This window comes from Nothobranchius furzeri, chromosome 2 (genome assembly GCF_043380555.1).
Source record: "Nothobranchius furzeri strain GRZ-AD chromosome 2, NfurGRZ-RIMD1, whole genome shotgun sequence".
NCBI classification, from domain to species: domain Eukaryota; kingdom Metazoa; phylum Chordata; class Actinopteri; order Cyprinodontiformes; family Nothobranchiidae; genus Nothobranchius; species Nothobranchius furzeri.
Window position 1 is genome coordinate 71,814,366 of NC_091742.1, and position 26,831 is coordinate 71,841,196.

General features: G+C 42.7%; 2 protein-coding genes and 1 long non-coding RNA gene across 3 annotated transcripts in view; 1 reads left to right on the plus strand and 2 right to left on the minus strand.

The window, feature by feature from the left end:
- Positions 1-17,548, minus strand: part of dhx15 (DEAH (Asp-Glu-Ala-His) box helicase 15) — a 56,281-nt gene extending 38,733 nt beyond the window's left edge. Inside the window, exons 1-5 of the mRNA XM_015947005.3 lie at positions 17,373-17,548; positions 10,954-11,266; positions 8,766-8,959; positions 8,408-8,567; positions 7,243-7,461 (exon numbers count right to left, since the gene is read on the minus strand). Coding sequence (XP_015802491.1) covers positions 7,243-7,461; positions 8,408-8,567; positions 8,766-8,959; positions 10,954-11,266; positions 17,373-17,377 — 891 coding nt within the window. The 5' untranslated portion in view covers positions 17,378-17,548. The remainder of the gene's footprint in view (positions 1-7,242; positions 7,462-8,407; positions 8,568-8,765; positions 8,960-10,953; positions 11,267-17,372) is intronic.
- LOC107377438 (uncharacterized) lies at positions 17,475-23,761 on the plus strand. Its single transcript, XR_008564624.2, has 6 exons — positions 17,475-17,561; positions 18,845-18,979; positions 21,687-21,770; positions 21,936-22,020; positions 23,192-23,296; positions 23,422-23,761. It is a non-coding gene; the product is annotated as an uncharacterized lncRNA (long non-coding RNA).
- Positions 23,762-24,707: 946 nt separating this feature from the next.
- LOC107377437 (myb/SANT-like DNA-binding domain-containing protein 7) lies at positions 24,708-26,831 on the minus strand. Its single transcript, XM_015947004.3, has 3 exons — positions 26,351-26,831; positions 26,095-26,217; positions 24,708-26,009 (listed from the first exon to the last, which is right to left on the minus strand). The coding sequence occupies exons 1-3, from the start codon at positions 26,718-26,720 to the stop codon at positions 25,684-25,686; spliced, it is 819 nt and encodes a 272-aa protein (XP_015802490.3). The 5' UTR covers positions 26,721-26,831; the 3' UTR covers positions 24,708-25,683.

A 26,831-nucleotide genomic window follows, 5' to 3' on the forward strand; every position in this document is an offset into this window, starting at 1 on the left:
ACAGGAAGCCACCACAGGTACAAGACTGAGCCCTAAAACTACAAGGGTACTATCAAGTACCCACAGCTGAGGGGAAGAGAACAGTATCGTTGAGGGTACCACCCCAGTGAGAAGCACTAGACTGAACTGTAGGCTTCCTGTTTGTCGTTACTTGTTTTAAACCTTTTCCTTTTCCTTCACAAAAACTACAAGTTTTACACGGAACCTAAACAGTTTTGTTTTCTAAGCAGCTCTCACTTTTAGAACCGATTTTATTATGTTCCAAACACAAAACATTCAATCTTCAGGAAGCTGCAGCTCCTATAAAAGTCCCTCTACTGCCTGTGCTGTTGCACCACCTGCAGGCCCAAGGCGGCAATGCAGAAACTGTCCCAGAACATCACAATAAAAGCACCTAAATACAAGCAGGCTAATTTCAGCATTATCTCATCCCTTCCTATGTACATATACATTGTGTTTTTGACTAATTTTGACCCAGAAATCATCTAATTTTTCCCCTTTTTTCTCTGAAACGTTAGAATCAAAATAAGTGAGACGTGAGAAAGCACTGCTGTGAGGCTTCCTGTTCTCCGTCTGGCCTGCAAATAGGTCATTAGACTGGTTTGTCCTCATGTTCATCGCATTAAGTCGAGCCTCTCTGATGGCCATGTGCCTCTTAATCAGCAAGCTGACAAGTGGAAAACGGTAAATCTGAATGGATTGGTAAAATTAGCCCAATTATTAATAGCCCATCAAGCTTCTGGAGGCAGCAGCTGCCACAAAAAAACAAAACACAAAAATGAAAACCCCTCTTTGCCAAAGCGTTGGAAGCAAGCTGGCTGTCTGCCCCCAGGGGACACGGGGACAAAGTGTGTGTGCGTAAATGCATGTGTGTACACGTGTGAATGTAGAAGGGCATTCGTCCAGTGTTGGGAATCGGTCCACCAACCCTGCCTGTGACCCCAGGAGCAAAAACCTAACTAGTCCAGATAAAACACTTGACTAACAAACAGCCCCTCCCCCACCAACCCTCCTGTTTTGATGTTAGCAGCTGAGGGGCAAGCTTAAATATTAGGACTTATCTTTGCTCGACAGCTGTGATAACTTCCAACTTTCTCATTCGTAGCTTGGGTTCTGTTTGTTTGTTGAAGCCAAATATCTCTTGGAGAAGAGCAACGTGGTCCTGAGCAGTTGCTTTTCCTCTGATGAAAACTAAACAGTCAGATAAAACGAAGCTGTGGCTTTGCCTGCGAATCATTAGTCTACATCAAAGTTTGCTGGGAGACTGAAGAGGTTAAGAAGCGCTTGAGGGGCACGCTGCTGCACCCTTTGAACAGCCATCTCTGCCAGAGCTACAACACTTTAACTTCTTTAACCCAATTAGGAGGGGGTGATAATGAACCCACCGTGGGAGTGCTCTCAGTGATGCCTTAGCTTGACACAGCATGGGGCGGTGGAATATAAATCAACAAATTACATCTAACTGCAGAAATATCTTAAACACGCCGCCTGCGAATATCTCAGATGTTTCTAGACGGTTGTGGGAGGCGGCGATCGATGTTTTCTGGCCTTCCCAACAGCTGGGACACCACTTATTCTAAAATCAATTAGCGATCCTCAAAGGAGACCTCTTCAAGCACCAAGCCGCTCGGTGACTTCATCCTGTTTGCAACAAGCTGCAAATCGATGCTGCTTTGACAAATTAAACTGACGCGGTGGATGTTTTACAACTGGTGACAAATGCTAAATAATCACGGGTAATAAACAAGGAGGACAGTCTTGAATGGCAAAATGAAGCCAAACGTGTCAATTCTACCTTCACTCGTGACACTTTTCTACACAACCGGTGGTGATCAAATGGTCGCCAATATCATTTTGTCAAAGAGCTGGGACACTAATCACGGCGGTGCACCCGCTGCTGGATCTAACAGATGACTACTCTCTGCTGATCAGGAGATTGAGACATTTGTTGGTGCTTTACCAAGCGTGTGTGTGTGTGTGTGTGTGTGTGTGTGTGTGTGTGTGTGTGTGTGTGTGTGTGTGTGTGTGTGTGTGTGTGTGTGTGTCCGTCCACTCAGCTGTGACCATATTCATCACTTTGGGCATGGACTCCACCCTCCATCGCACATCAGTGGATGCAGGTGCAGGGGTGAGGGGTAATTACTTAATTTTACAGATTTGTAGAAATTGCAGAATCTGGGTCACTTGTCATTTTTTCTCCATTCACACAAATAATCCCAAATAGATGACAGAATCAGCTAATAATTTACAGATTATTAAAGGTCATCCGTAGTTTAAAAAAATGCTCTATGTCTGCCACCTTTCAGAGTTTTAAAGTAACATCATTCTAAGTTGTAAAATGGTGGCGATTCAATTCAGAGGGCAAATCAGGAAAATACGTCTTCTTAAGCACAATTGCAGAATGACTGAAAGTTTGTAATCCCAGATTTCCAAAGGATGTATAAGCAAATTTGTAACGTTCCCAAAGTTAAGAGGTTCCCCGCGACCTCAGCGGCGCGTCCCTTCCAGCCAGAAGCATTTTAGTTGTGAATCAGCAGCAAAAGCATTCCACACTGCTGGTCACCGGAGAATTTCAAGATCACGCGTGATTTCGACAGTTCACAAGCAAAGAGGAAAACGACAGCATGTATTCAAAATTGTTCTGTGGTTTATTTTATTTCCTATTTACCTCGACCATGAAGGTGTCACAGGTAATGACGAATGTTTTTCTAATTAGGCAACTGGAAATTTGCACGTCGCTCCAGTGTTTGATTTTGGGTCTGACTCATTCAGAACTGCTGAATTTGACACGGTTTGACTCGAAATGCAAATTTAACAAAGCGACGTGACACTGTGCTTCTGAGATGTGCACAAGACACCGCTTTGCAGCCGGTGAAAACACACCCATCGACCACTACGGCAATTATTAGCAACGTATTGCACAGACATGTATCGGTTGGAAATCCAGGGTAAGTCACTAACACTATCAGTATCTTGAAAAACTGACTTGTGGCCATTTTTCTGTATTCCAAGGTTGATTAGCTGTGGCGACGATGTTTCCAGTGGCGGATTTAGCAATTTGGGGGCCCAAGGCGAACACAGACATGGGGCCCCCTTACACTAAATTTTCGACAATCTTACCTTTGACTGGATTTGCGAAGCTCTACCCTCTTCTGACATGAGTTATTTTCCCCATTTATTAGCCCTCCTCTTTTTTCCTGTCTTTCCCTTCCTTTGAGTGCTTTCTTCTTTCTGTCAGGGCTCCTGTGCTTTTGCCTTTCTTTTTTTTCTATTTTCCATTTTGGCCTATGTTTTCCTCCCTTTAAACATTTTCCTTTGTCTTTCCTTTCTGCTTCCTTTTGATGTTTACATTGAAAAACGACGTCACTTTTAGAAGTGAAGATAAAAGCTTTTTTGAAGCAAGCTGCTTCTTTCTCTTATTGGAGCCACTAGGATAACTCCATGTCATGCTTAATGTTTTGACTACCGCTTCGAGTTTGTTACAAACGCTCCTGCCTCTTTTCTTCTTCTTCTGCTTTTTCTTCTTCTTCTTCTTATTTTTTTTTTGTGGTCTTATGGCACTTGGCAAACAACAATTTGGTGCATTACTGCCACCAACTGGACTGGAGTGGAATGACTACCAGTCGCTTCACGTTTGTGCATCGGTGTCTTAAAGGAATAGTCCATTGTGGGATTAACAGAGGGGTGCCGACAGTCAGGGCGAGGGGGCCCCCTTATGTTGGGGGCCCCAGGCGGCTGCCAACCTATGCCTAATGGTAAAACCGCCACTGGATGTTTGGGCTGACTGACTCCAATAGATTATCAGTTGAGGATGCACATCCAATGGTTACTTGTCATTAAAACCCACCTTGTAGTTCATGGAATATTTTATTAAAGGACTAACAGGGTTGACGTGACTCTAATGGCAGAGTCTGAAACACAGATCAGTTTCTGCTCAGAGCAAAAACGTGGCTTAAACTGTTGAGAATGACACACGTATTAATTGGCAAATATAAACAATTTATCAGACAATGAATTACTACATGACTCCCAAAAGGTGGGTATGTCTCTCAGCTACAAACATATCTAATTTTACCTCAGCATCTATAAACCTGAGTTACGACCATTTCTGTGTTTGATTATGTCAATTAGCTGTGGTGGCCATCTTGAATTGGACTGACTCCAAAAAGTATTCATTTGCAAGCAATTATACAATAATTACTTCCTGAGAGTTTCATTAAAATCCATCCAAGTGGATTAAGATGTATTTTGCAAATACACATAACGCCCTCAGGAAACCATCTAATAAGTTCTAAAAACCGGATACAAAACTCGAGAGGATCGCTTTTTTTTACGTCTGTTGCACCTGAATCGACCATCTGGACTCTTTAAAAAAAAAGCAGCTTGGTTTTAATTATCAAAAAAAAATGTTATCTCTTCAACATGTTATAATCTCTGATCTTGTGTTTTGTGAAACACTTATTAATTTTAATCTGTGAAAGGGGCTGAACAAATAAACTTTACTTACTTGGAGATGTGCAAAAATATTATCGCCCACTCTTTACCTTCTGGCAACACGTGAAATTTAATTACTGCTCGTTTGGGTTTATTTTAATTATTCAATTGCATAAGGTTGCAGCTAATTTTACACAGCTAAATCAGGAAGCACATTCATTATTTCCATGTTGTGGCTTTAGAGACATATGCTCATCAAATAGTGACTTAAGTCAAGATTTCTGATAACTCTGTGAAAGTGGAGGAAAGTGTTTTAAACCAGAAACACTAATAGCTTACAGCTGATGTACAAGGCTTCTCCTGCTTCTCCTGCTGACTTCACTAACAGGAAAAACATGTTTTCTGGAATCAGAACAGCTCGGAGCACTGATGACTTTAGACTTCCCTGCTAGCGTGCTCACTGGAGGATAGTTTAAATTCACCCCAGGAGGAGGCGTACTCAGCCAGTGATTTACTCTCATCTTCTTTTGCAAATTTAAAAACCAGACAACGCTGCTTCTTCAAGAACTTCGAAGGATCACTACTGAGAACAGACTCCTGAAATAACCCATTAAAATACTCATGTTTTATTCTATCATGATAGAATTAAAACAATTTTACCACCAAACATCAAGCTCCTATCTGCCATGATGCACAAGTTTGTCTTGTGACAGGAAACAGATAAAAACTCCCATTTATGACATCTTAACTTGTCTTTTTACCCGTAAGCTCCTCCTGCTGCTGCGTTTTGAGTTTATGGAAATCATCGCAGTGCAGAGAGACAGTTTATCTATGTTAGCATACTCAACTGTTATACGATTATGTAGGTGAGTAATTTAAGGAATTATGGCAGAAAAAGTTCCAACAACAGGGTGAAGTCATGTTTTAATGGTTGACAGTATATTTTGCTTCTGGTGTTCTGACATTTTCTGTGACCATCAGATTCTGTAACCCTTGGGGGGAAACTTAGGAAAAGGGGTAGGTCCTTTGAATTGCTTTTAAAAAATAAATAAAAAACATTCCCTCCTTGAACAACTTTTTCCAACACTAAACATTTAGGTCTGTCTCCAGCTCCTAAAGAAAGCAGTTCTGTTCTCTGACCCAATAGAGAGTTGGTGCTGAGATAGGAGTTTTCATCTGAATTAGAGACAAAAGATTAGCAACAAAAAGGGCTGCTGCTAAGCTAGCTCTGGTTTCACACTTGTTATAGGGGACCTAGAACATATTTCTCTAACCCCGCTTCACACTGAAAGCATCAGCGGCACAGAACGTCACTGCACCAAATAGAATCCATTATAGCCTGTGGAGGTGATTCAAACCAGCTGCGAAGTGGAAATTTCAGGCGTGTCCCAGAAGCTGCATGTCGCACCGCTAAAGATTAGCCTAGCCTGCCAAACTCGTCCTCTTGTTCAACACAGAGAACTAGTCTGGTTACTCACAGGCAGAGAGACGCATGAGGGGCGGGACTAGCCAGCTCAAAAATATCACGTCAGAAAAAAGGAGGAAATGCCGACTGTACCACGTGACGCTGTAATTATTTTAGCTGTAGTCTAACATGGTGTCTGGCGACAGCGCATACGTCTTTATTTAGGAGGAAGGCTTTTAGCGCTTCTTCTTGCGGTTTTAAAGACATGTCCAAGTCATTTAGAAACGGTGGAAAGAGCTGTAGCGAACTCCGCTTCGGTCGCCATGTTTATGAGAAACTCAACATCGTGGTGTGTGATGTATGCTGCTCAACGCTGATTGGCTTGGTTTGAATTCTCATGGGGTGGTTATTTGAATAGGAGAGTTCCTAGACCCAGGTCAGGCTAGCTAAAGAGAGGATCGGGTTCTATTTTTGCCACAAGACGCTTTCAACAGTTAACACAGGGCTAGACTGGAAAACACACAGTGTAAAGTCCCTAGTAATTTTCTAAATAAAAGACTATTGCAGCGATGCTATTTCACATCTATGTAGGTTACGTCTATACAAGTGACCTAACAGCCTATTTACCCAGTATCGTGGAGAGGAAGGAGGAGGCAGCAATTTCAAACATGATTTCCTTCTTTCTTACGCTTTTGTCCAAAGCAACTTACAAGTGATAATGAAGTCATCAGGTTGCCCATGAGGCTAACAAAAACACCAATCAGTCAATCCTAGGTGGAAGTAAGGTGGCATAATCAATCATAAAGGGAAGTGAACAAGGAGTGGGCAGTAGAGTGGGGGACGGGGGCAGGGAGGGTCCTAGTTTAGAAGATGCTCTCTGCAGAGCTGAGTCTTCAGGAGTTTCTTGAAAATCGACAAGAACGCCCTTGTTCTGGTAGAGCTTGGTAGGTCATGAATTAAACATGAATGTTTAATGGAAGGTGATATTACAAAAACATGAACTTTGAAGTCTCTAGAGCTTTTGCGATCTCGCAATTCCAGCGAGGAGCGCGGTGAAGCTGCTGAGCATCTGAGGTTCTCCCCGTGTATACTGACATAACTAGCGAGTAAACCTTTCCGCGCGGCTGATGCCTCCACTGTGTAGGAGGGGTTACTATTGTAAACTGTTCTTTGAGCTTCTCTAGAGCATACGAAACTTTGTTGAAGCTTACAATGACCTCGGAGTCCTGATTAATGGCCAAGCACAACCTCATGATGAAGACAAAGAAGGGTGCTTGGCTCCATAAGGGGTTGGCGTATCACCATCTCCTCTTTTTGTTTCTTTTTCTGTCATCCAACAAGTACACTAGCAGGAGGTTGGCCTAGCAATGTTCTGCTGTTAGCATTACATGTATGAGTCATACCTCTTGTCCCGTGAGAAAGAGCAGAATGTCCCCCTCATCTCCCTCACACATGTGGATCTGGATCACAGTGCGGATAGCTGCTTCCAGGTAGTCTCGCTCCGGTTCTGGTGTGTAGAAAATCTCCACGGGGTGTGTGCGTCCGGGGATGGTTAGCAGCGGGCAGTTGTCAAAATACACTTGGAACTTTCCCGCATCGAGCGTGGCGCTCATGACGATGACCTGAATGGGAAAGGGTAAACTAAACTCATCTAAAAAGATGCACTGCAGTAAATCTGGATGTGAGCCCTCAAGGAGGAGAAATCTGATTACATTTTACATTTTAGAGATTATTACTGATAAGGACAAACATCAAGGGTGGAAATAAACACTTGATAAATTAATCCATGAGACTAAACAGCTTTAAGAATTACTATTTAGGGTGAAAATGTCGGCACAAATCAAAGCTTGCTGTCTATAATGCAAAAGCTGGCGTTGCAATCCAAGAAAGTGACCTACAAAGATCTATGACAGTCCTCGTTCCTGATGCTGGGTACACTGTGTTCTCTCACAGAGCCATTAGACGATGGGCATTAGGATTCTGGTGGGAAACGCATCTCACATTTTTCTATCTCTGATATTTTCTGGGGCCAGCATCTCTGCATTTCGCTTTACGCTCTACGAGGCATCATAATTGCTCTTAATCAAGGCAAATTAAACTTTCAAATTTGGTAGGCGATAGGGATGAAGGAGATAAAGCGGTGTGGGTGGGTGGAGGATCATTTCCCAATAACCTCAACCTCATTAAACAGCGAACAACAATCTAACCTTTGAGTCCACGCTGACAAACAACTAGTCATTATCCATCTGTTTTATGAAAGTTATATCTGGCACACTCTGGCCTCTAAAACTCCTGCCAGCTTTTACCGTCAGCCCGTCGACACCAGCGGTTGCTGTTGTCCCTCCCGGCTGATGGATTTACACAAGAAACGTGTGTTTATTGGTTGAACAACAATACAAACAAAGGGACCCAGTCAGACTTTAGTATCGTCGATGTTTTAACACATCATTGCTCAAATTTTCATACTGGTGCATCAACCCTAACCCTAGCCATACCTAAGAAATCTGGTTCTAAAATTGTTTCCTCAAAACCTGAAGGAACTGGAGATTTCTAAGAGCAGTTTTCTACCTTAAGATCAGGCCTTTGGCGGACTACCTCCTTGAGAACGCCCATGAGGATGTCTGTTGCTAAAGTGCGTTCGTGAGCCTCATCCAGAATGATGACGCCATAACGCTCCAGCAGGGGGTCGTTCATAGCCTCCCGAAGCAGCATTCCATCTGTCATATACCTAGACACAAAGAGATGCAGCCAACACTGATTACACAACACATCAAGGCTTCGTCACCATGTGTGACTGTATTCTCCAACTCCACTATGAAGCACTATAAAGCGTTTATTCCAGGAAACACATAAACTGATAGGTCTAACATACCATTAACCTTTAACAGGTAGGGAACTTTTACGATACCAAACATATGCTTCTCACTTGAGAACAGTCTTGGCAGAGCTGCAGTCCTCAAATCTGATGGAGTATCCCACCTCTTGGCCCAGCATGACATCCATCTCATCTGCCACCCTCTGGGCGACGCTCATGGCAGCTACCCTCCTGGGCTGGGTGCAGGCCACCGCCCTCTTAGGTCCTGGCATCGATCGCACCATGTCGACGCACCACTGAGGGATCTGGGAGGAAGAAGGCAAGTTTGTTTCTTCTTTACTTCAAAAGCAAAAGTCTGAAATGTAGTAAGGGCTGTTCAAAATTAGAATGGACTTTGATGGAACTCAAACTAATCATTGTATTTAGAGCTGATTAACTCTTAGTCAGTCCAATTCACAATGGTGGTGACTGATAGCATACAGAAAATGGCTATAACTCAGACACAGAGATACTGAGCAAAACTTAAGTACAATAACGAATCAACGCACTCCCCATCACACACTCAGAGTCAACCTGTCTCTTAGCAAAACATTTCTAACCCTCACCTATGGGTATGAGCTTTGAGTAGTGACCAAAAGAACAAGATCGCGGATACAAGTGGCTGAAATTAATTTTCTCTGCAGGGTATCTAGGCCCTCCCTTAGAAACAGGGTGAGAAGCTTGGTCATCTGTAAGGGGCTCGGAGTAGACCTGCTGCTCCTCCACATCGAGAGGAGCCAGTTGAGGTGGCTCAGGCATCTGATTAGGATGCCTCCTGGACGAGGCATCCTAAACTGGTGAGGTTTTCCGGGCACATCCAACCAGGAGAAGCCCTAAAGGAAGACCCAGGACACGCTGAAGGGACAATATCTCTCGGCTGGCTAGGGAACGCCTTTTTATAAACTAGCGACAGTCACGGCAGTGACGTCTCTGCATTAGGGGCCAGTGGGGCCGGGCCCCACCAGATGGCGCTGTAGAGCTCTATGCTTAAAATATTCAGTGGAACAGAATGGTTTGTTTTAGAGCAATACTGTGTAAAGACCCATTCTGTCACCAAGAAGATTCTCTTAAAAACGTGTGTGTTTAAATCTAAGATTTGACCAGGATACTATCAAGCTCAGTGGATTAAATCATCTCGGAAAACCCGAGAAGGAGCCATTTTTGTGCTGGCCCGTCAGCGTCCATTTTAAACGAGGATGATCTGACATCACAGTGCGAAAGCTAAACCGATTCTCAGTGGAAATCCGTAGGGCCCAGAGACTCCGTCATAAAGCTCAGATCATCCAATCAATAGATAAGAAAAGCCCACATGAGCTTATGTTTCTGTTCCGTGGAACAGCAGCAGCCATGTTGCTTATGCTAGCTATTACCTAACAACAGAAATACTGAAGAGAACTTTGCCACTTGAAGAAAAGTTAGAGATTAAACCAGAGGACTTTAATGAATATTATCAAAGTGAAACGTTGGCACTGAAAATAGAGAGAGGAGGCTGTCGCGGTTGGACCGGGGTGGCTGAGAGGTGAGGGGAGCACCGGCAGATGGGTGGTTGCTTTGCTGGAAGGATTACACCAGTTGGGGATCGTTGGATTAGACTGAGGAGTTATTGAAATATTCCTCAAGAGGAAAGATAAACATTGAAGAACTGAACAACACTGGTGAGTGACTTTATTTGTAATGTAGTGTTTACTGGCTTTTGCTATTTTATGTGGCTCATTTAACACACACACACACACACACACACACGCACACATTTGTGCGTGCTATTGAGTTGTTGTACCCCACCTAACTCACCATGCCAGAGACGTCACTGAGTCACGGTGATATGGTGTAAAACTACCCTGAAAATGTACTGCCCCCTATATCACTAGGAAACTGCACACTGCCACTATAAAAGCAAAAACTACTAATAAAAACTAGTTTTTAAAGCACTGACATGTTTTGACTCCTTTGCTTGTTGAAGTGTTTGGAGGGTTCGTATCGCCTCAGGAGGAGGCAAACTCAGCTGGTCATTTACTCTAATCTTCTGTTGCAAATTTAAAACCCAGACAAGCGTACTTCTTCCAGAACTTATCATAAACAGCTCAGTTTCTCTTACAGTGAGGGAGCTCCCCAAACAGCCCATTTAAAATACATGAAACCTTCATCCCACCCCGTGTTTCTTCTAATGATAACATTAAATCAATTTAAACACTGAAGTTGAAGCTGTGATTTCTCTAAAATGTTTCTTGGTGCAATTGCAATAAAAAAAAGGATTTTGCACCTGCGTGGTCTTTCCAGAGCCCGTTTCTCCCACAAGGACAAAAGACTGGTTCCTCATCAGGATGTCAGAGAAGGTCTCTCTGTACTCCCAGACAGGCAGCTGCAGCCGTTTCTTCAGGATCCCGTGGTAGCGCGGCGTGTGGGGCAGGCCAGTGAAGGCGTTTATCTGCTGCTGGATGGGGGCGCGACTGAGGAAGCTCATACTGGCAGCAGCTGGCCCCTCAAAGGACTTCACATCCTTGTCCTTGTTTCGATCCCGGTAACGATCTCGATCCCGGTCCCGGTCCCTGTTCTGATTGCGGTCCCTATCCCGCCTTGGAGAGAGGGATTGACGAAGTTATAATGTCGTAAAGCACTGCAAGATCAACAAATACACTAGTTTTATATTAGGCCAACAATGCAACATAAATATGGAGAAGGAACAGAAGGCACAAATGTTTACCCACGTCAAGGTCTTTTCCAGAAATCCCATTAAAAGGTAACAGCACATTCGTTTCCACCGTAGCAAACGGCAGCCTAATCGAGTACGGCCGGCAAAGGTCAAGAATAAACTAAATGCTTGTTGTATTTTATTTCCCTTCACAGAAAGATGAATTTATCGGTTTCACACCATAATGTGGCCTATTTATATTCTCACATTAGTGAAATAATTTATTTAGCATTAAATTTAAAATGATATGCACTGCAACCAAAAACTAATGTTAATGCTGCCTGATTACAGACTGTTTAATTGATGACTATTTAAAATATCACAAAGTCGACGTATTAACTCTAATTTACACTCAGTGCATTACCACAGCAATGCGGTTACGTCATGACCTCCATCATGCGTCAATCCCCTCTGTAAGCGTGGTAGACGCGACGTGGTTGTGCCACCCTCTGTGTGGTTAGACTCACAAGATGATGTTTTAGGCTTTTTGTGAACTTTTTGTTTCTGCATGTTGTGTTATTTTGGCCCATGCCTTTTCCTTTTGAGTGTTGTCTTTGTAAAAAGGAAGTGTGATGTCATAAAATCCTGCAGTGTTCTCCAGTAGAAATGAATGCCTTGTAAGTTGTTCCCTATAAATGAAAACAAAGCTCAGATGAAACCTGTTGGAAGGGCTGGAGAAGAAAGTTGCTCCAGACGGCAGGATTTGGAGTCTTATTTCCTGATATTTGGACATCTCACCTCTGATTGGATAACAGCAATATGACTCTACCCCTGACTGTGTTAGCTCTGAAAAGTTTATGTTTTATCTCTACAAATAACACAGGTAGTAATGCACCGATATGAAATTTTCTGGGCCGATACCGATATTAAGATCACTGTAATGACCGATAACCGATATTTGCCGATACCGATATACTGAAAATAATGCTTCTAAAATCAGCAGATTTTGTATGGAATGAGAATTATTAAAGCTGAATTTACGTTATTATGTACAGACAACACACACATTTACGGTTCTGAGACGATTTCACTCACTGTTCACATGAATAGACAGATACACATCGCCCCCCTCACCCTCTGAAATAGGCAAACAAATGGTGGCGAGATGGAAAAAATATTCGTTGTTAACATCGGCTCGGTTTTATCTATTAACCGATATCGAGATGCAGTGTTTCCCCTAGGAATTTTTCCAGCTGTGGTGGAGGTGGTGTTGGCGGGGGGGAATGACACGTCTCACCTTTATGTTAATATTGTTTTATTTGATGCACTCCACTTTGAACTGCACCAATCCAGCGACTGCTGCATTGTAATAACTAGTATTAAAGGTGAGTACACCAATATTTGCACAAGAATAATTTCTGTTTTAAACTCTCAGAGACACACTTTGCAGGGTGGATTTGGCATTTAATTTTTCTTGGCGTCTGGAAAAACATCTTCTTTTTCCCCCTTTGTTTGACTTTCTGCCCCCTTTATTTTGGTCCAAGATCATTACTGGGCTGGCCCTAATAAAAACGTTCTACACCCCTGCTTAGTAGACTTAATGAAGTATTTTTAAGCCAGTATAAAAATGACTGAAACACAAATTTACATATTTGGCATTACTGACCAATATTTTTTATTTAATTTATTTGTTAAGAACATCAAGATGCATTACAGTGAACATTATAATAAGCTGGGCGGACACTGCGACTTTTTCACTCGTAACACAGCTTCAGCTCAAACTGTACGACTTCAGCGCAGGGCAGATCTCACGAGTCATGTGCTCACTGTACGTCTGGTAGCAACACGTCGGACCTAAAATATGCTAAAAATAGCAGTTTTTACACAACACGTCAGACTTTTTTGTCTTGTTTTGCCTGGTGTCCTTCGGGAGTGCTGCAGGAGGACACACAGGGATTTATGGGGGTTGGATGAGGAAAACGAAATAAAGAAAGTAAATCTGTGTTTTGTGATCAGTTTAATTTGACATGAACACGACAAACACAATTTCTTGACAATCATTGTGAGTAAAAAAACGTGTAGAAATAAAAACGAACAACGTGTGTTATTAGGTAAATAGCGGGTGAGCGGAGTTGATGCAGGATTGCGAATGCGCCGTGAGCGGTTCTGGTACTTTTTGGGTCGCAGCCGCTTGCTGCGCCGCTTCAACCCTCATGAGGAACGAGATAAATATCAAACACTCCAGAAGTCCGTCCGAGCTCATGATTGCTGATCGGTAGCTGGTCACGTGGTGTTAATCGCCTCTCGCAACCCCCGTACACTACACGACGCTCAGCGCAAAACTCGCCCCGATCTTGTGGATTCTCACACGAGTGGAAAATCTGCTCAAAAAAGTGAAAAAGTCACACAGTGTCTGCCCGGCTTTACTGTCTGTGTGTGTGCGTTGATGCCTGGGCCGAGCTGACGGAGCTCCCGGCTGCAGTTTTGTGTGTAGGGAGGGGCGGGCGCTCTATCTGACTGGCCAATCACAGAGCGTGAAGACAGTCAGTTACCCAATGAGGATTTCATTCAGCACGATTACAGTTATTTACGAGTTTTACACTCGTTTCATGCTCGTATTTGTCAAAAATGCTTTATCCGTACGCTCATAGCTCCACCCTGCCCTGCCTCCTCCTCCTTGCTACCTGCCGGCTTTGATCACAAGCAACAACACAGTAGTTCCTGCTGCTTCTTCGGGAAACGGCGCAAAAAAAAAAACATCAATAAAACTTGGGATGTTGTAGGCGTGGCGGTGGGATTTCTGCCGTGGCGGGCCGCCACGGCTACGCCTATGTAAGGGAAACCCTGAGATGTTAAAAAATTACTAACATCGGCCAATACTGATTTTGATGTTGATATATTGTCCATCTCTAAACACAAGCCTGGAGGAGTTCTGCTGTGTGGTGGAGTTGCTAATGCTAATGATTAGCTTCTACTAGTCGAGATGTTCTCTACTGTTTCCTGGACACTACAACAACAACAGCCCCATCATGAGTCAAGCTGGGTAAGTCCATGAATGTTTAGTGACAATAGCTATGTTTACATGCACCAAACTTCCCTAATCCGATTCAAATCTTGGTTGATTGGAAATCCTAAATCACTGTTTAAATGGACACTAACTGAAATGATCGGATCATGCCGTGAGTATACATGCACCAAGCATTCAGTCAGACTAAATAGGTTCATCACGTTACATCAGCGTGTGCAGAGTTGTCTTTCCCAGAAAAGAAAATTGTAAACAAACATCATCTTGTCCGGACATCTTTCCCCTCGCGTTATATTTTCTTATTCTCTAGCTTTATCTGTTGACTTACTTTTTTTTCCGTCGTTATGGCCCTTCTTCTCATTTTTACCTGTATTCTTTTGGTTTTCACTGATCGCTTTAACTAAGCTACAGGCTCTGCATTACATAATGCTTCTGCTCCCCTACCACAGGAGAGGAAAGCAGGATAACTTCCGTTTACCTTCCGCCATTTTCTCAACTTATCCTCAGCTGCAAAGGCGCAAAGACGTCACGCAGAAGTTGCACACGTGCGCAGTGGGCATTATTTTACTCCTACAATCCAAATGAGTGTGTACATGGATGTTAATCTGAAAGATGATTGGACAAAACCACCTCTCTCAATCGGAATGGAATTTCATTCAGATCGGGCCGTATCAGATCAGAATATTCCGATTAACATGTTTACATGAAGATTTTTTGATCTGATAGGCAGTGTGCGATTTGTGAAAAGGAAGGGATATTTTTTCACTTTTTATCTATGAAAATTACAACATGCTTTTGTATGTTGATTGCAGGGTATTTTGTACATGGGTGTCCCCTTATGAACCTGAGGGGAGAAAAAAACAAAAAAGGTGAGATATGTTGACATCCTTTCATCTTTGTGTGCATGCATGAGTGGCTGGGTGGCGAAAACAGACCCAATACGGCCTGCTATCAAGAGTACACTTCTAAGAAAGTTTACATACAAAATCCCAGATATATAATCACTTTATCATCCAAAGACAGGAGGGGGTTTAGAAAGAAACTTATTGGAGAAAAAATTCAATTTATTAAAGCCCGTATGAGCTCTGGGATGACGGAAAACGTCAGTCCGATTTGCTTTGTCTCTTTTTATTCTTTCCTCTTGTCTGAACTGACGGTGTGTATGTGCGGCATGCATCACAGCAGTGCTGTGCACTTTTTGTGCAGAGAGAACGCGTCTGTGGTGCTGCCCCGGGAGGAGCGTGTCTGCCAGGTAGCAGAGAGCAGAAGTGTCAGCAGGAGTGCAACAGCAGGTGAAGCGCATCAATAATCAGACGTCCTCCCCTTCTAACATAATCAGGTAACAGGCACAGAGGAGGTGTCTTTTTCCACATGAATTAGGCTGGACCTGTGGATCGAGGAGCGTCCGAGGGACTGAATAAAGAGTTCGGAGACAATCTGTTGGTGTGAAGTGTTTGTTTGTATGACCCCACCGTAGCTTTATAATGCACAAAATGGGCCTGTTCAGGAGGGGCAGGACAGCGCGCTGGGGGGACCGTGGATGGCTGGTATTTACTTGGAGATGGGCAGATGTTTTTTTTTTTTTTTTTTGAAATCTCAGAGATTTCAACCAATAAATGACCGGAAAAACTACCGATACTCATCATAACCTGGAAAAAGTCCTGGTACAGATGAACTGGATGTCACAAAAGGGCCTCCTATATAAAGAAACATAAATATAAATAAATAAATAAAACATCCCCCCCACTAAATTGCACGCTGCTGATAGGGCATTCATTCTAAACATAGCTATTGTGACATAGATATCTCAGTATTCACAAATCCTAGAGTTTCACTGTTTATTTTCTATCAGAAGATATTACAAAAGATAGGGGTATAAAACTATTTTCACCTTCATTGTTTCTTAGTGAACCTGCTTTTTAAGGATTTGCAAGTCTGAATTTGTCTTTTATTTTGAAATTTACAAGATATTTTTTATTACAATTGTTTATAAGCTGACAAATCTCTAATTACGCGACAAACATAGTTAAAACACACATAATTATTTTTCAGTTATTTTGAAAACTTAATACATGTGTGAGTCAAGGTGTAAGGCGAAGTAGACCAGAAAATTACTTTAATAGCTCCATTCACATTCTTTTTTCTTTCTTTTTCTTTTTTTTTCTTTTTTTTTTTTGTTCAGGGGACCCATGAGTCGACTGGAATGGGAGAAGACTTTTTTAGGCTCCCAATGGCAGTAGTGTTATCTGTGTTATTATTATTATGAGATATTCCTACAGATGCACATTAACAGAGAATATGATAGAAAATAATGCCTCGTTGTGAACTGTGCACTTTATCCAGTTTAAAATCTGCATTTTAGGACGCATGTATGCATCTCCTGCACTGTCCTAAAATGATCACGTGACCTGCGTTCCTCTGCATCTCAAGTAGTGAAAGTTAATAACTAGGCAGAGAAATAACCCTGCATTTACTGATACTTTCACAAGCACGTAAAATAACCTACGCTGGGACTAATAGAAGACGCACACATTCGCCAGGTTACCTTTAAATACAACGACCTTATTTTTATAACGTTATTCGGACATGTACAGTCTGTGATGAGGATAACCTTTCGTGATCTTCAGCTAGCCTAGCACCAATTAGCTTGTAAGGTTATAGCCAGGTTTAGCACACATCAATGTATAATAATGATTTGCATGTGATTTTCGGCTAACCTGCTGGAAAATATAACTGTGCATCTCTAATAGTAGCAAATATAGACGGATTCGGGACATAACAAATACTAAATGTGTTTATTCAAGCTAGCTCTAACATACCGGCTACATGTTAGCATGGCTAGCCACACATTGTGGTGGAGCTAATGCCACACATCCATCAGGTGATGTCGTTTTATTAAATAAACAATCATCTTCTTAATCTAAACTGTCGCTTGGACGCATTTTGATAAAGAGGTTCTTCTAAACAGCAGTGAAAAAAATCTTAAATCAAAACAACGGGAAAATGACCACCAGAAGCTCCTTACCTCATCGTTATCTTTAGGGAAAATACTCGAAAGTCGTTATTTATACTGAGATTCGTCCGTGGAGTTTAATTCTTCCTACAAGCGACGTTGTCCATGAATGTAGAGTATGAGAGTGGAGATGCAACGCAGTAGTTCTGGGATGAGGAGGAGGATGCTGATGCAGGAGGTCACGTTGGAGACTGGATGATGGTAGCACGCGCGCACACACACACACACACACACACACACACACACAAACACGTCTTTTTCTATCTTAGTGAGGACCATCTATTGACTTCCATTCATTTTTGTGACTGTATTATGCCTTCTAGTCAAAGTCCTCACATTGAAAAATGACCTCATGATGGTCCTCATTATGTACTAAATGCAAGAACACACACGCGCGCGCGCACGCACACACACTCACACACACAAATACAGGGGTTAGTTCTGCTCCCCTTTGTAACTGCACATAAAAATATTGACAGATTTGGTCACAGATCACAAAGGTCATAAATAAAAGTAATGAATGAGTATTTTATAAAACGTCTCAAGAAATAAAAGAAAATAAAGTGGAAATTATTCATAATGAAAAAATATATAAGGGCACAGTTGTAACAAAAGAGAGTGATAACTGCCTTTGTGATAATTTAGAACTGAAACTTAAATTTAAACTGAATTAAATTATTTACACTGCCCAATTATACCAGTAACTCTTTAAATCACATATCCAATAATTTTTTTATCATAATATTTACAACAAAAAATTCTTGCCAGTTCTAATGATTTTTCTTGAGGAATCTTCACAGGGTAGGATTGGAAGAATTTCAGAATACGTTTGGCTTTCATCAGATACGATAAAAAAAATCTAATTATTCCCAATACTGTTGTTATCCTAGCTCATGAATGATTACTCTTCAAACTCTGAAAGACAGGAGTTAATTTGTGAAACATTTAGTTGATTAGTGAAAGTTAAAAAAGGCTACTTTCTCCACTTTTCTATTGTGAGTTTATATTATCATGTTATCAACATATTTGTTTACAACTGAAACGTGTTCCGTTTTATCATTATAGCAGTTCAAAGATGCTCAGGGAGTGGAAAAATTTGTATGAACATTTCTGTTCGAATTAGACACAAAAATAGGGAAGCAACTCCAGCTTCATGCAAGACAAGCAACAAAAAATAAAATAATAAAAACATAAATAAATAAAAGATTTGGTTAAATCAATGAGATAAGAAATCGTATTTAAACCGAAAGTAGTAATTAGTAATGAAAACATTTTGACAATTGTGTGTGTGTGTGTGTGTGTGTGTGTGTGTGTGTGTGTGTGTGTGTGTGTGTGTGTGTGTGTGTGTGTGTGTGTGTGTGTGTGTATATAATGTCAACATCCCCCACAATTTTGAAAGGCTTGCTACACCCCATGTGAATAATGGAGTTAGAGCAAACTGTCTACTCAGTGTGATTGTTTCTGTCTCTCCCTGTTCTGGTCAGCCAGGGGTCTTGGTAAGACCATTTTTAACACCAAAACCAGCTGCAGCCTTTCTGTGCGGGGTTAGGTTCTCCCACGGCATGTGTGGAACTGTGTTTGAATTCTTCGGTTTCCTCCCACAGACCAAAAACATTCAAGTAAGTATAAATGGCAACCCTAAACTGTCCCTAACTGTGAGTGAGTGTGTGTCTGGTTGTCTCTGTGCGTCCCTGTGGTGGACTGATGACTTGTCCATGGCATCCCCCAGATTTTCCATTATCAACTGTTTGTTCTCAGCTGTTGCTACAATGGAGAGATGCCTTACACCTCACACCCATCCAAAGCAGAAACTATAACACGGAGGGGATGCCCCTATAACAGACTAATTTCATGAAATATTGAAAGAGCAGACGGATAAACGGGCGCTCCAGCGAAGGGTTCAGCTGGTCATGAGGCCTCTAGATTGGAACAATTTAGAGAAATGTTAACATTTCTTGATGAGAAGTCACAGAGTTCAGGCAGGGATGTGATTTTTCTTCCGAGCCAGCTCGTACAATCTAATATTTGTTTCTGTTGACATTTTCCATTGCATCAGATATACAGTGGTAACATTTCATCCAAATGCAAAGGCTGAGCCACAGGAAAGTGACAAAATGACTCAGGCTGGCAAAATAAATAGAGAAATTCAATACAAAGATGCAAAGAACATGAGTTTCATTTACAAATGTTTTGATGCGTTTAAACATCAAACGTGGACTGGAGGTGATTCATTTTAAATGCTTTTTGTCTTTTTGGATACTTTTAAAGTTTTTTTTACAAAATGGATAAAAACATTTAGAACAGCGGTTCTAAAGAGAATGCTTTGATCTGAGTCCATACACAGTTTTTCAAAAGTTATGATAACCGTGGAGCAGGGTGTCTTATTTCTTTTACTCAAGAGTCCCATTTTTCTCTCCTTTGGCATGCTGGGCCCTGACAGCAGACTCAAGAGTTAGGATGCTTCAAACTTCAGTTCCACAGTTGTGCTCCAGGGAACACTGAAAAGTTCAAATGTGTACCTTTCACTTGATCTATGGTTTAATATAGTGTGATAATTGAAGTATTTGGAAAAAGTGATGTCTTGAGGGATTTATTTTCCTGGCAGAAAGATTGTCAGATTGTTGGACAATAATGAACTGTTTTACCTGATGAAGTTTGGCACAACTGGTATTGAATCATATTTTGCAGATAATGCTTAATGCATGATAGAGGGCATCTAATACAGGGGGACCTAGCATATATTGGTATCAATATCAGAAAATAAGAGTTAGACTACATGCGTGCACTGAATGTAGATAAAAAAGCCATTGAACATCCCTACCTTCAAACGTTATTGGTTAATTTGGATGCTGGTAAAATTTTTATTTTTACACATTAGAAATTGAAATTAAGTGGTTTTATAGAAAGTTTATGAACCACTATGCTATTTGGTGTGGGCAGCTTTTTGGATCACCCCAATTGAAAGAAATAGCTTCATTCTGAAGGGGTTGAAGAACTTCCAGCTAGTCACACAAAGTCAACCAAGATGAAATCACTGATGCTTTAAGATAACGCCAATCTCAAAAATGCCATACCTGTTCATGCAAACACTCTTTAATAAGCAATTACAACTTCCATTATGCTGTTGAACATTCTCAGTCATCCAGGTCATGGTAATCCAAAAGGTTCAAATGAAGGCAAATGGACTTCTTCGGTTTCTTGAAGACGTTTTGTTTCTCATTCGAGGAGCTTTGTCAATTCTGACTGAAACATGGGAGAGTCAAGTTTATAAGCTGTGACTGTCTGTTGTTATTTAACGAGCAGAAACTACTCTGGGTACCCCGCTTCTCTACCCCCTGACAAGTTGTTGGCCTCTATTGAGAGGGAGTTGTTGTGTTGATTAGATGCAGGAAGGTGTGACCTACTGAAACTGCTTAAGAATGAGATTCAAAGCTGCACCTTTCCATTACCTATAATGTTAGTTCCAGTTAGAAATGACAAAGCTCCTCGGATGAGAAGCAAAACATCTACAAGTAACCAAAGAAGTCCAGTTGCCTTCATTTGAACCCTTTTGGATTACAACTTCCATTATTAGCCTTTGATGAGTTGAGCAGCTCGACATCCAAGAAGGACTCTAAAGGACCGCTGGTCCTCTGTGTCAAAACGAACCAGATTAGTGAGTTTCAGATGTGTGGTCAGAATGCCGCTGATGCTTAAGGCATGTCCTTCCAGAAGGATACCCCATGCAGGACATGCTGGAGGGATTTTATGTCTGGGACGGCCTTGGAATCCCACCATGGAAGGTGACAGGAGTAGCTGAAGAGAAGGAAGTTGAGGCTTCCCTGTTGCAAACAAAGGGCTTTCAAAAGCTATCTACAACAAGCAATTTAGAAATAGATTCATAACCTTGCCACGAAAAACACATCTGAAATAGCACTTCAAAGTTTAAACCTTGAGAACAGTTGAACCTCTTACTGAAAGGAAATCTATGTAAGTCTGTGTGGAGTGATGCTTAAATGTCATAAAAGTTCCCATACCTCTACGTTTCTGGCATCACAATTAGGAACTCCCTTCTTTTCCAAACATCCAAAACCAGTCCAGGCCAACCAAGTTTTCTCAGCTAGCTGGGAGGTTGTAGCATGTTTAGCTCCTGCCCCCTCACTGATATCACATTGACACGTCTTGTCAGCTCTTATCACACTGACCCACCATCTCCAATCTTAATTGAGATCTGACTGTATGGTGTGGCTATGCATGCTGACCCCTAGTGTGGTTGTTCTGACTATCAGTTAGCCCCAACCCCTTGCTTGACCAATGTTGTGTGAATTTGTCTCCCTTGCTTCACAGCAGGGATGAGGAAATGCAGAAATAAGAAGTAAACTGCAGGGAAGAGAGAACAGAAGGGAGCAGAGAGTTCATGCTAAACCCTTGGTAGGTGGGCAGTTAATTTCCCAAATGAGGAATGCTGTGATTGTAAGCAGTTTGCTAGCTAATGAGGCAAAAAATGTCTATCACTTTACACATTGTTGCCTATGTAAAAAACTGCAAGAAACACGTAAGAATAAGGAAGTAGACATCTTCTTCTGTCTATTTCAGGTAATATTTTGTCAGCAGCAGAGCAGAGAGGGCAAAGCTTCATGACTCTAGATGTCCCAGAGGTGCTACATGACATAAAACTCAGGTAAGCGTGATAAAGTAAGGTGAGTGAGTGGAGCATGCAAGGCGTTGATCACTACAAGTAGGGAGCACCTGGTTGGTGCAGTAATTAACCTTGCTAAGTGGTTGGCTTGGAAATTACAACACACCAATGCCTTCTTCCAAACCTCAAGAGGAGTCAATATATGATGGGATGTCAAACTCTTATATCCATCAGCTCCCTGATCTCTTGTTCAGACTTATTAGAGGTGTTGAGCATTTATCTGTGGCCAGACGGTGACTTTAACCACTCCAGCCTGGGATACGTTGAAACTGTATCTAAGGTTGAAGACATCTGACATGGTGTGTCTTATGAAAGTGCAGTTGTGGCATGGCGAAGCGGGAACATTGCTGCATTCAAGTATTCCATCTTGATAGTAATATAATTGCAACACCAGACTTGTGAATGAAGAACACACCTTCGCACATGAGAAGGTGTTATTACAGTCATTTGTGTAATGTCCGCCAAGCCTCGACCAGCTAAGTTTTTGAAAACGCAAGGATACACGGGCAGTCAGTTTCGCTTTTCGCACACCGGAGTGATGCAGAGATGCGGAAGCTTCTGGCCATTAGAGCTGAAGAACAGATCACCAGACAGTTCACGGGGACTGTGAAGGACAACAACCTTTTGGAGCAGCTTAGCTGCTATGATGCCTGACATGAACTTCCATGTTGTGGAGAGACAGGTAATTGGCCGATAGTTGGATGGGACTGTAAGCTTTGAGCGGTCCTTCGGGATCAGGATTATGTGCCCTTCAGGGTGAGTCCCATCCTTTAGCAGCTGTTTCATTTGTACTGCCAGGGGCTCATGGAGTGCAGTGAACTTCTTAAGCCAGTAGGCGTGGATCACGTCAGGTCCCAGTGCGGTCCAGTTTTTCATAACTGTGTGGCAAGGTGGAGAAACGAGGGACCGGGCGGGATTTGATCCTCAGACTCCCAGGTGAGAGTCATGCGTGCTAACCAAGCCCCCATCATTCGGGTCTGGATATGAAGCAAAACAGGAAGTGACAAAATTTGCTGTTCACCCTCATCCGCTAGGGGTTGGTGTCAGAAGTGAGCAAATCCTCATTGACTCCCATGTTAAAAATGTCATCGTTCTCGGGTCTAGGTGAGTCCTCCTCCTCAACTAACAATCTTTGGGGTTCTGTGTTCCACAGGTGAGGAGCGGAGAAGTACCAGCTGTTCTGAGTTACTCATTTGGAGCTCGGGTTTAAAAGGAGGATGGAGACACTACTCGAAGCCGGATGATTACTCCAGTATTGGTAACGCCTGCCACTCGTACTTGTTTGACCTCGCATGTTTGGATTACTTGGATTTTGACCTTGGACTGTTTATTGGATTACGGCTTTGAACTTGCTCCTGAAGCTCCGTTTGTTTGCCCTCCTAGGATTACCACCCCAACCTTCACCAAATTCTGCTAGGAACCACGGATCCTCATTCACGTCTCATCCTCCTCCACCGCTCCTGCATTTCTCCTCTCTGCTTCCTCACCTCCCGTACGGCTGGTTTACTACACTCGTCTCCTTGGCACCCCGCAGCTCGCTGAGCTAAGAACTCTGAGCAATCGCCCTCGGCATCATTCACTGGATTTCAGTGCTACTTCAGTTCCCGTTTGTTTAAATAAAGACTTTAATTTCTTACCTCCTGACTCCTGAGCTGATTCTGCATGTCTTGGGTTAAACGCCTTCCACAAGCCATGACAGAAAATACCAATTTCACAGCAGAAATAAACATGTTTTAGGTTTAATAGATCTAGTTTATACTCATGACAACTCTGGGGGGGGGGGGGGGGGGGGGATGTTTTTTGTCACTCCTCTGTTTAAGTGTATTTAGTGCCCTAAAATTCTGTATAATTAATGAGCATCAGACCCACGTGACAGCAGAGCTAGCTCCGGGGAAAGGCCTCAGCCTCGGCCTCGCCTGAAGACTGTTCCGAGATTTTCAGTCTCTCAACTTAGACCATTAGTTGTGCAGTTTGTGTATTCTTTTTGGATATTATTTGTGAAACTGTTGGACAAAATGACTTGCTGTGGTATTAATTGCACTAATAGAGCGTCCAAGGAGTCTCCACTTCATCTTTTTCGGTAAGTAAAATTATATTTATGTCGATGATTTTAGGTAACTGCCGCTCTTGCACTAGCTGAGCTTAGATTTTAACATGTACTGTTTGACCATGAAATTTAAATGTAATAGGGTAAAACCGAGTGCATTTAACATAACGCTGAATTTTTTAAAATGTGACATGTTGGTGGAGCTGGGTTCTGACTATCGGTATGGCCTCCCTCCCCTCAGCGGCAGCTCGGCACATCTCTGACTGCAGCGGCACCTGTCTGCTGCGAGGGCTGCCGCCGGCATGTGGAGCTCTTGGGAGACCTCTGTGTTCCACCCGGTTCTCCCCAGCGGTCATCCTGGCGCATCTCTGACTCAGAAGCTCCGGTGTTGTGCAGTTAGCTCCGGTTGTAGCTAGGTAGCGACCTCCGTTAGATTAGCTCCCACCTCCATGTTAGCTTTGGGTTAGCTTGTAGCTACATCCCTTCAGTTCGACGGGTGTCATCAATTGATCCCAGCCTTACAGCCCCACCCTCAGCTCCACCTCTTTTCCCTTTTATGGAATTGTCTGGGCTTTACAGAACCTTTGACACGGTCACAATGGCGGTGTTGGGAACCTCCCATTTTGGCACAAAAACTTATAATTGGAGCCTATGGAAACAAATTGTCCAGTTTATATGTCGATGAGCCAAACTCTAATCTCAAAATTTACTGCAGTTCATGCAAAATCTTTCTTTGTGCCACCGTCAATTTGACATTACACATTTATTACAGCTGAAGTATTATGAAGTGTTTGCTGGAAATGGCTGCACAGAAAGTGCTACAGCTACCTGCTAATGCTACTTGTGCTAGCATATAACTGTAGAATTAAAGTTTATTTCATGAAAAAAGAAAATTGAATAATGTTTTATTTTTACAAAAGGCAATAAACGATGCTTTGTCTTTTCCTTTTATTTCACTATTATCTCCACCAGTACATACGAGTGGCATTGAGAATAACAGAAAAAATACGTAGTAAAACGAGATCATCTTTCATGGTGGCTTCATTAAACTGAAGATGCGGCTCCTACCAGTAGATATCTCAGTAAAAGGAAGTTCTAAACATTTTACCTGCAGACATGTTGTAAAGTCACTTTGTTCATTAGCAAACATTTCTCATCAAAGCCCTGATTATCGCTGCATTTAATGTCACGTTTGTCTGCAATATATAATAAACACTTTGTTACAGCAGTAGCTCAGGAGGTAGAGCGGGTTCTTCAGTTACCAGAAGTTTGTAGGTTTGATCCTGGCTCTCGCCAGAGAATGCTGCTGTTGTGTCCTTGGGCAAGCCACCTAACCCGCCTTGCCTGCAGGTCACAGCGGGAGGGACCAGTGGCTCAGAGGTTGGGCAGTCTCTGTCAGTGCGCCCCAGGGCAGCTGTGGCTACATTGTAGCTTATCACCAGTGTGTGCATGAATGGGTAGATGACTAAGTTATGGTGTTGGGAAACGCCTTGGTAGGTTGTAGAACAACAAGGCGCCAACAAATACAAGTCATTTACTATTTTACTTAATACCCACGGCCCAAGCCGCACAGCTTCCTCAAAGTCAGCATACGTAGCTTACGGTTTTAACGTATCATCCTCTTCTTCTTCTTTTATGCCAGTTTGGGGTGTACAGACGCAAGAGGGCTCAACACTGGCCCCTGGAGTCACAAAATGTGAAGGGTTGGCGGATTTGGTGTAACACCTGAAGCTGCGTATTCCTTCCATTAGTGAGGCCACAACCGCAGCATTGCTCTCAATTATGCTGTTCACCAGACGCTCCTCTCGATCCTGGCTTTCTCTGATGGCCTCCATCCAACCCTTCTGCATGTCTTCAAGTCGATCCAGAAACTCTCCCACTTCTGGTGCAACACGCCTTTGGCCCCTCCTCCCACTCCTCCTTGCTACATAGACATTGTGAATAATTATAAATCAGGTGCATGTGTGCAACAGTCAAATGAATAAAAATAAGAACAATGGGAGACTCACCAGGAGTGCTAGTGCGGTGCTGTAAAGCGGGGCTGGTCGGCCTTTTTTGCTCCGAAGAGCCTGAGCTGGATGGTGTGGCTTCCTCCATTGTTCCGTCAACGAGGTCTCTCTCAGACGTACTCTCTTCAAAATAGCACAAAACGTGTAAGCTTGGTGTGGGTGCACGTCACTGTGTGCTTACACTCACAGTTTACTTAAATGTTTACGTAGCATGCTGCTCATCTCCACAGATTATCATAAATCTGGTGCAACTCACCTGAGACTGGAGCAAACCCAACGTCCACCCCGTGTTCGCCGGCTTGTGTCATAGACCGGTGTTCAAGTAGCTCCTCCAGCGCAGCAGAAAAAGATGATGTCACAGGTGCATGAACACTCGTACTATTGTTTTTTCTTGCATTTAAAAACGCGTGTTTCACGTGCTTCCAGCGGACGCGAATTTGCTCTGGTGTCCTCGTGTAGCCGGCGCTGGCCATCTGTTCCTGCACTGTTTTAAAAAGTTCGCCATTGCGGGTTTTTCTCCCATCCATGAATTTAAATATGTTCAACTCCTTGAGTTGATTAAGCATGAATTCGGTTTCCTCGTCGGTCCAAAAATGTTGAGATCGAGCACTAGTTTTTCCAGCCATCTTCCTCTACTGACTTGTTTGTTTGTAATCCCGCTTCCGCGATCGCATGAGCATCTTCGTCACTTCCGGAGGGGGAGCATTGGTTTAACCCAACCAGACGCCCAGTCCCAA

What these genes read in the sequence shown, in the direction of transcription:
- LOC107377437 (XM_015947004.3), bottom strand. Translation starts at nt 26,720, where the DNA reads ATGGCTGGAAAAACTAGTGCTCGATCTCAACATTTTTGGACCGACGAG. An exon ending in TGGGTTTGCTCCAGTCTCAG is followed by an intron (nt 26,218 to 26,350) that starts GTGAGTTGCACC and finishes GCTATTTTGAAG; the next exon opens with AGAGTACGTCTGAGAGAGAC. An exon ending in GCACCGCACTAGCACTCCTG is followed by an intron (nt 26,010 to 26,094) that starts GTGAGTCTCCCA and finishes ATGTCTATGTAG; the next exon opens with CAAGGAGGAGTGGGAGGAGG.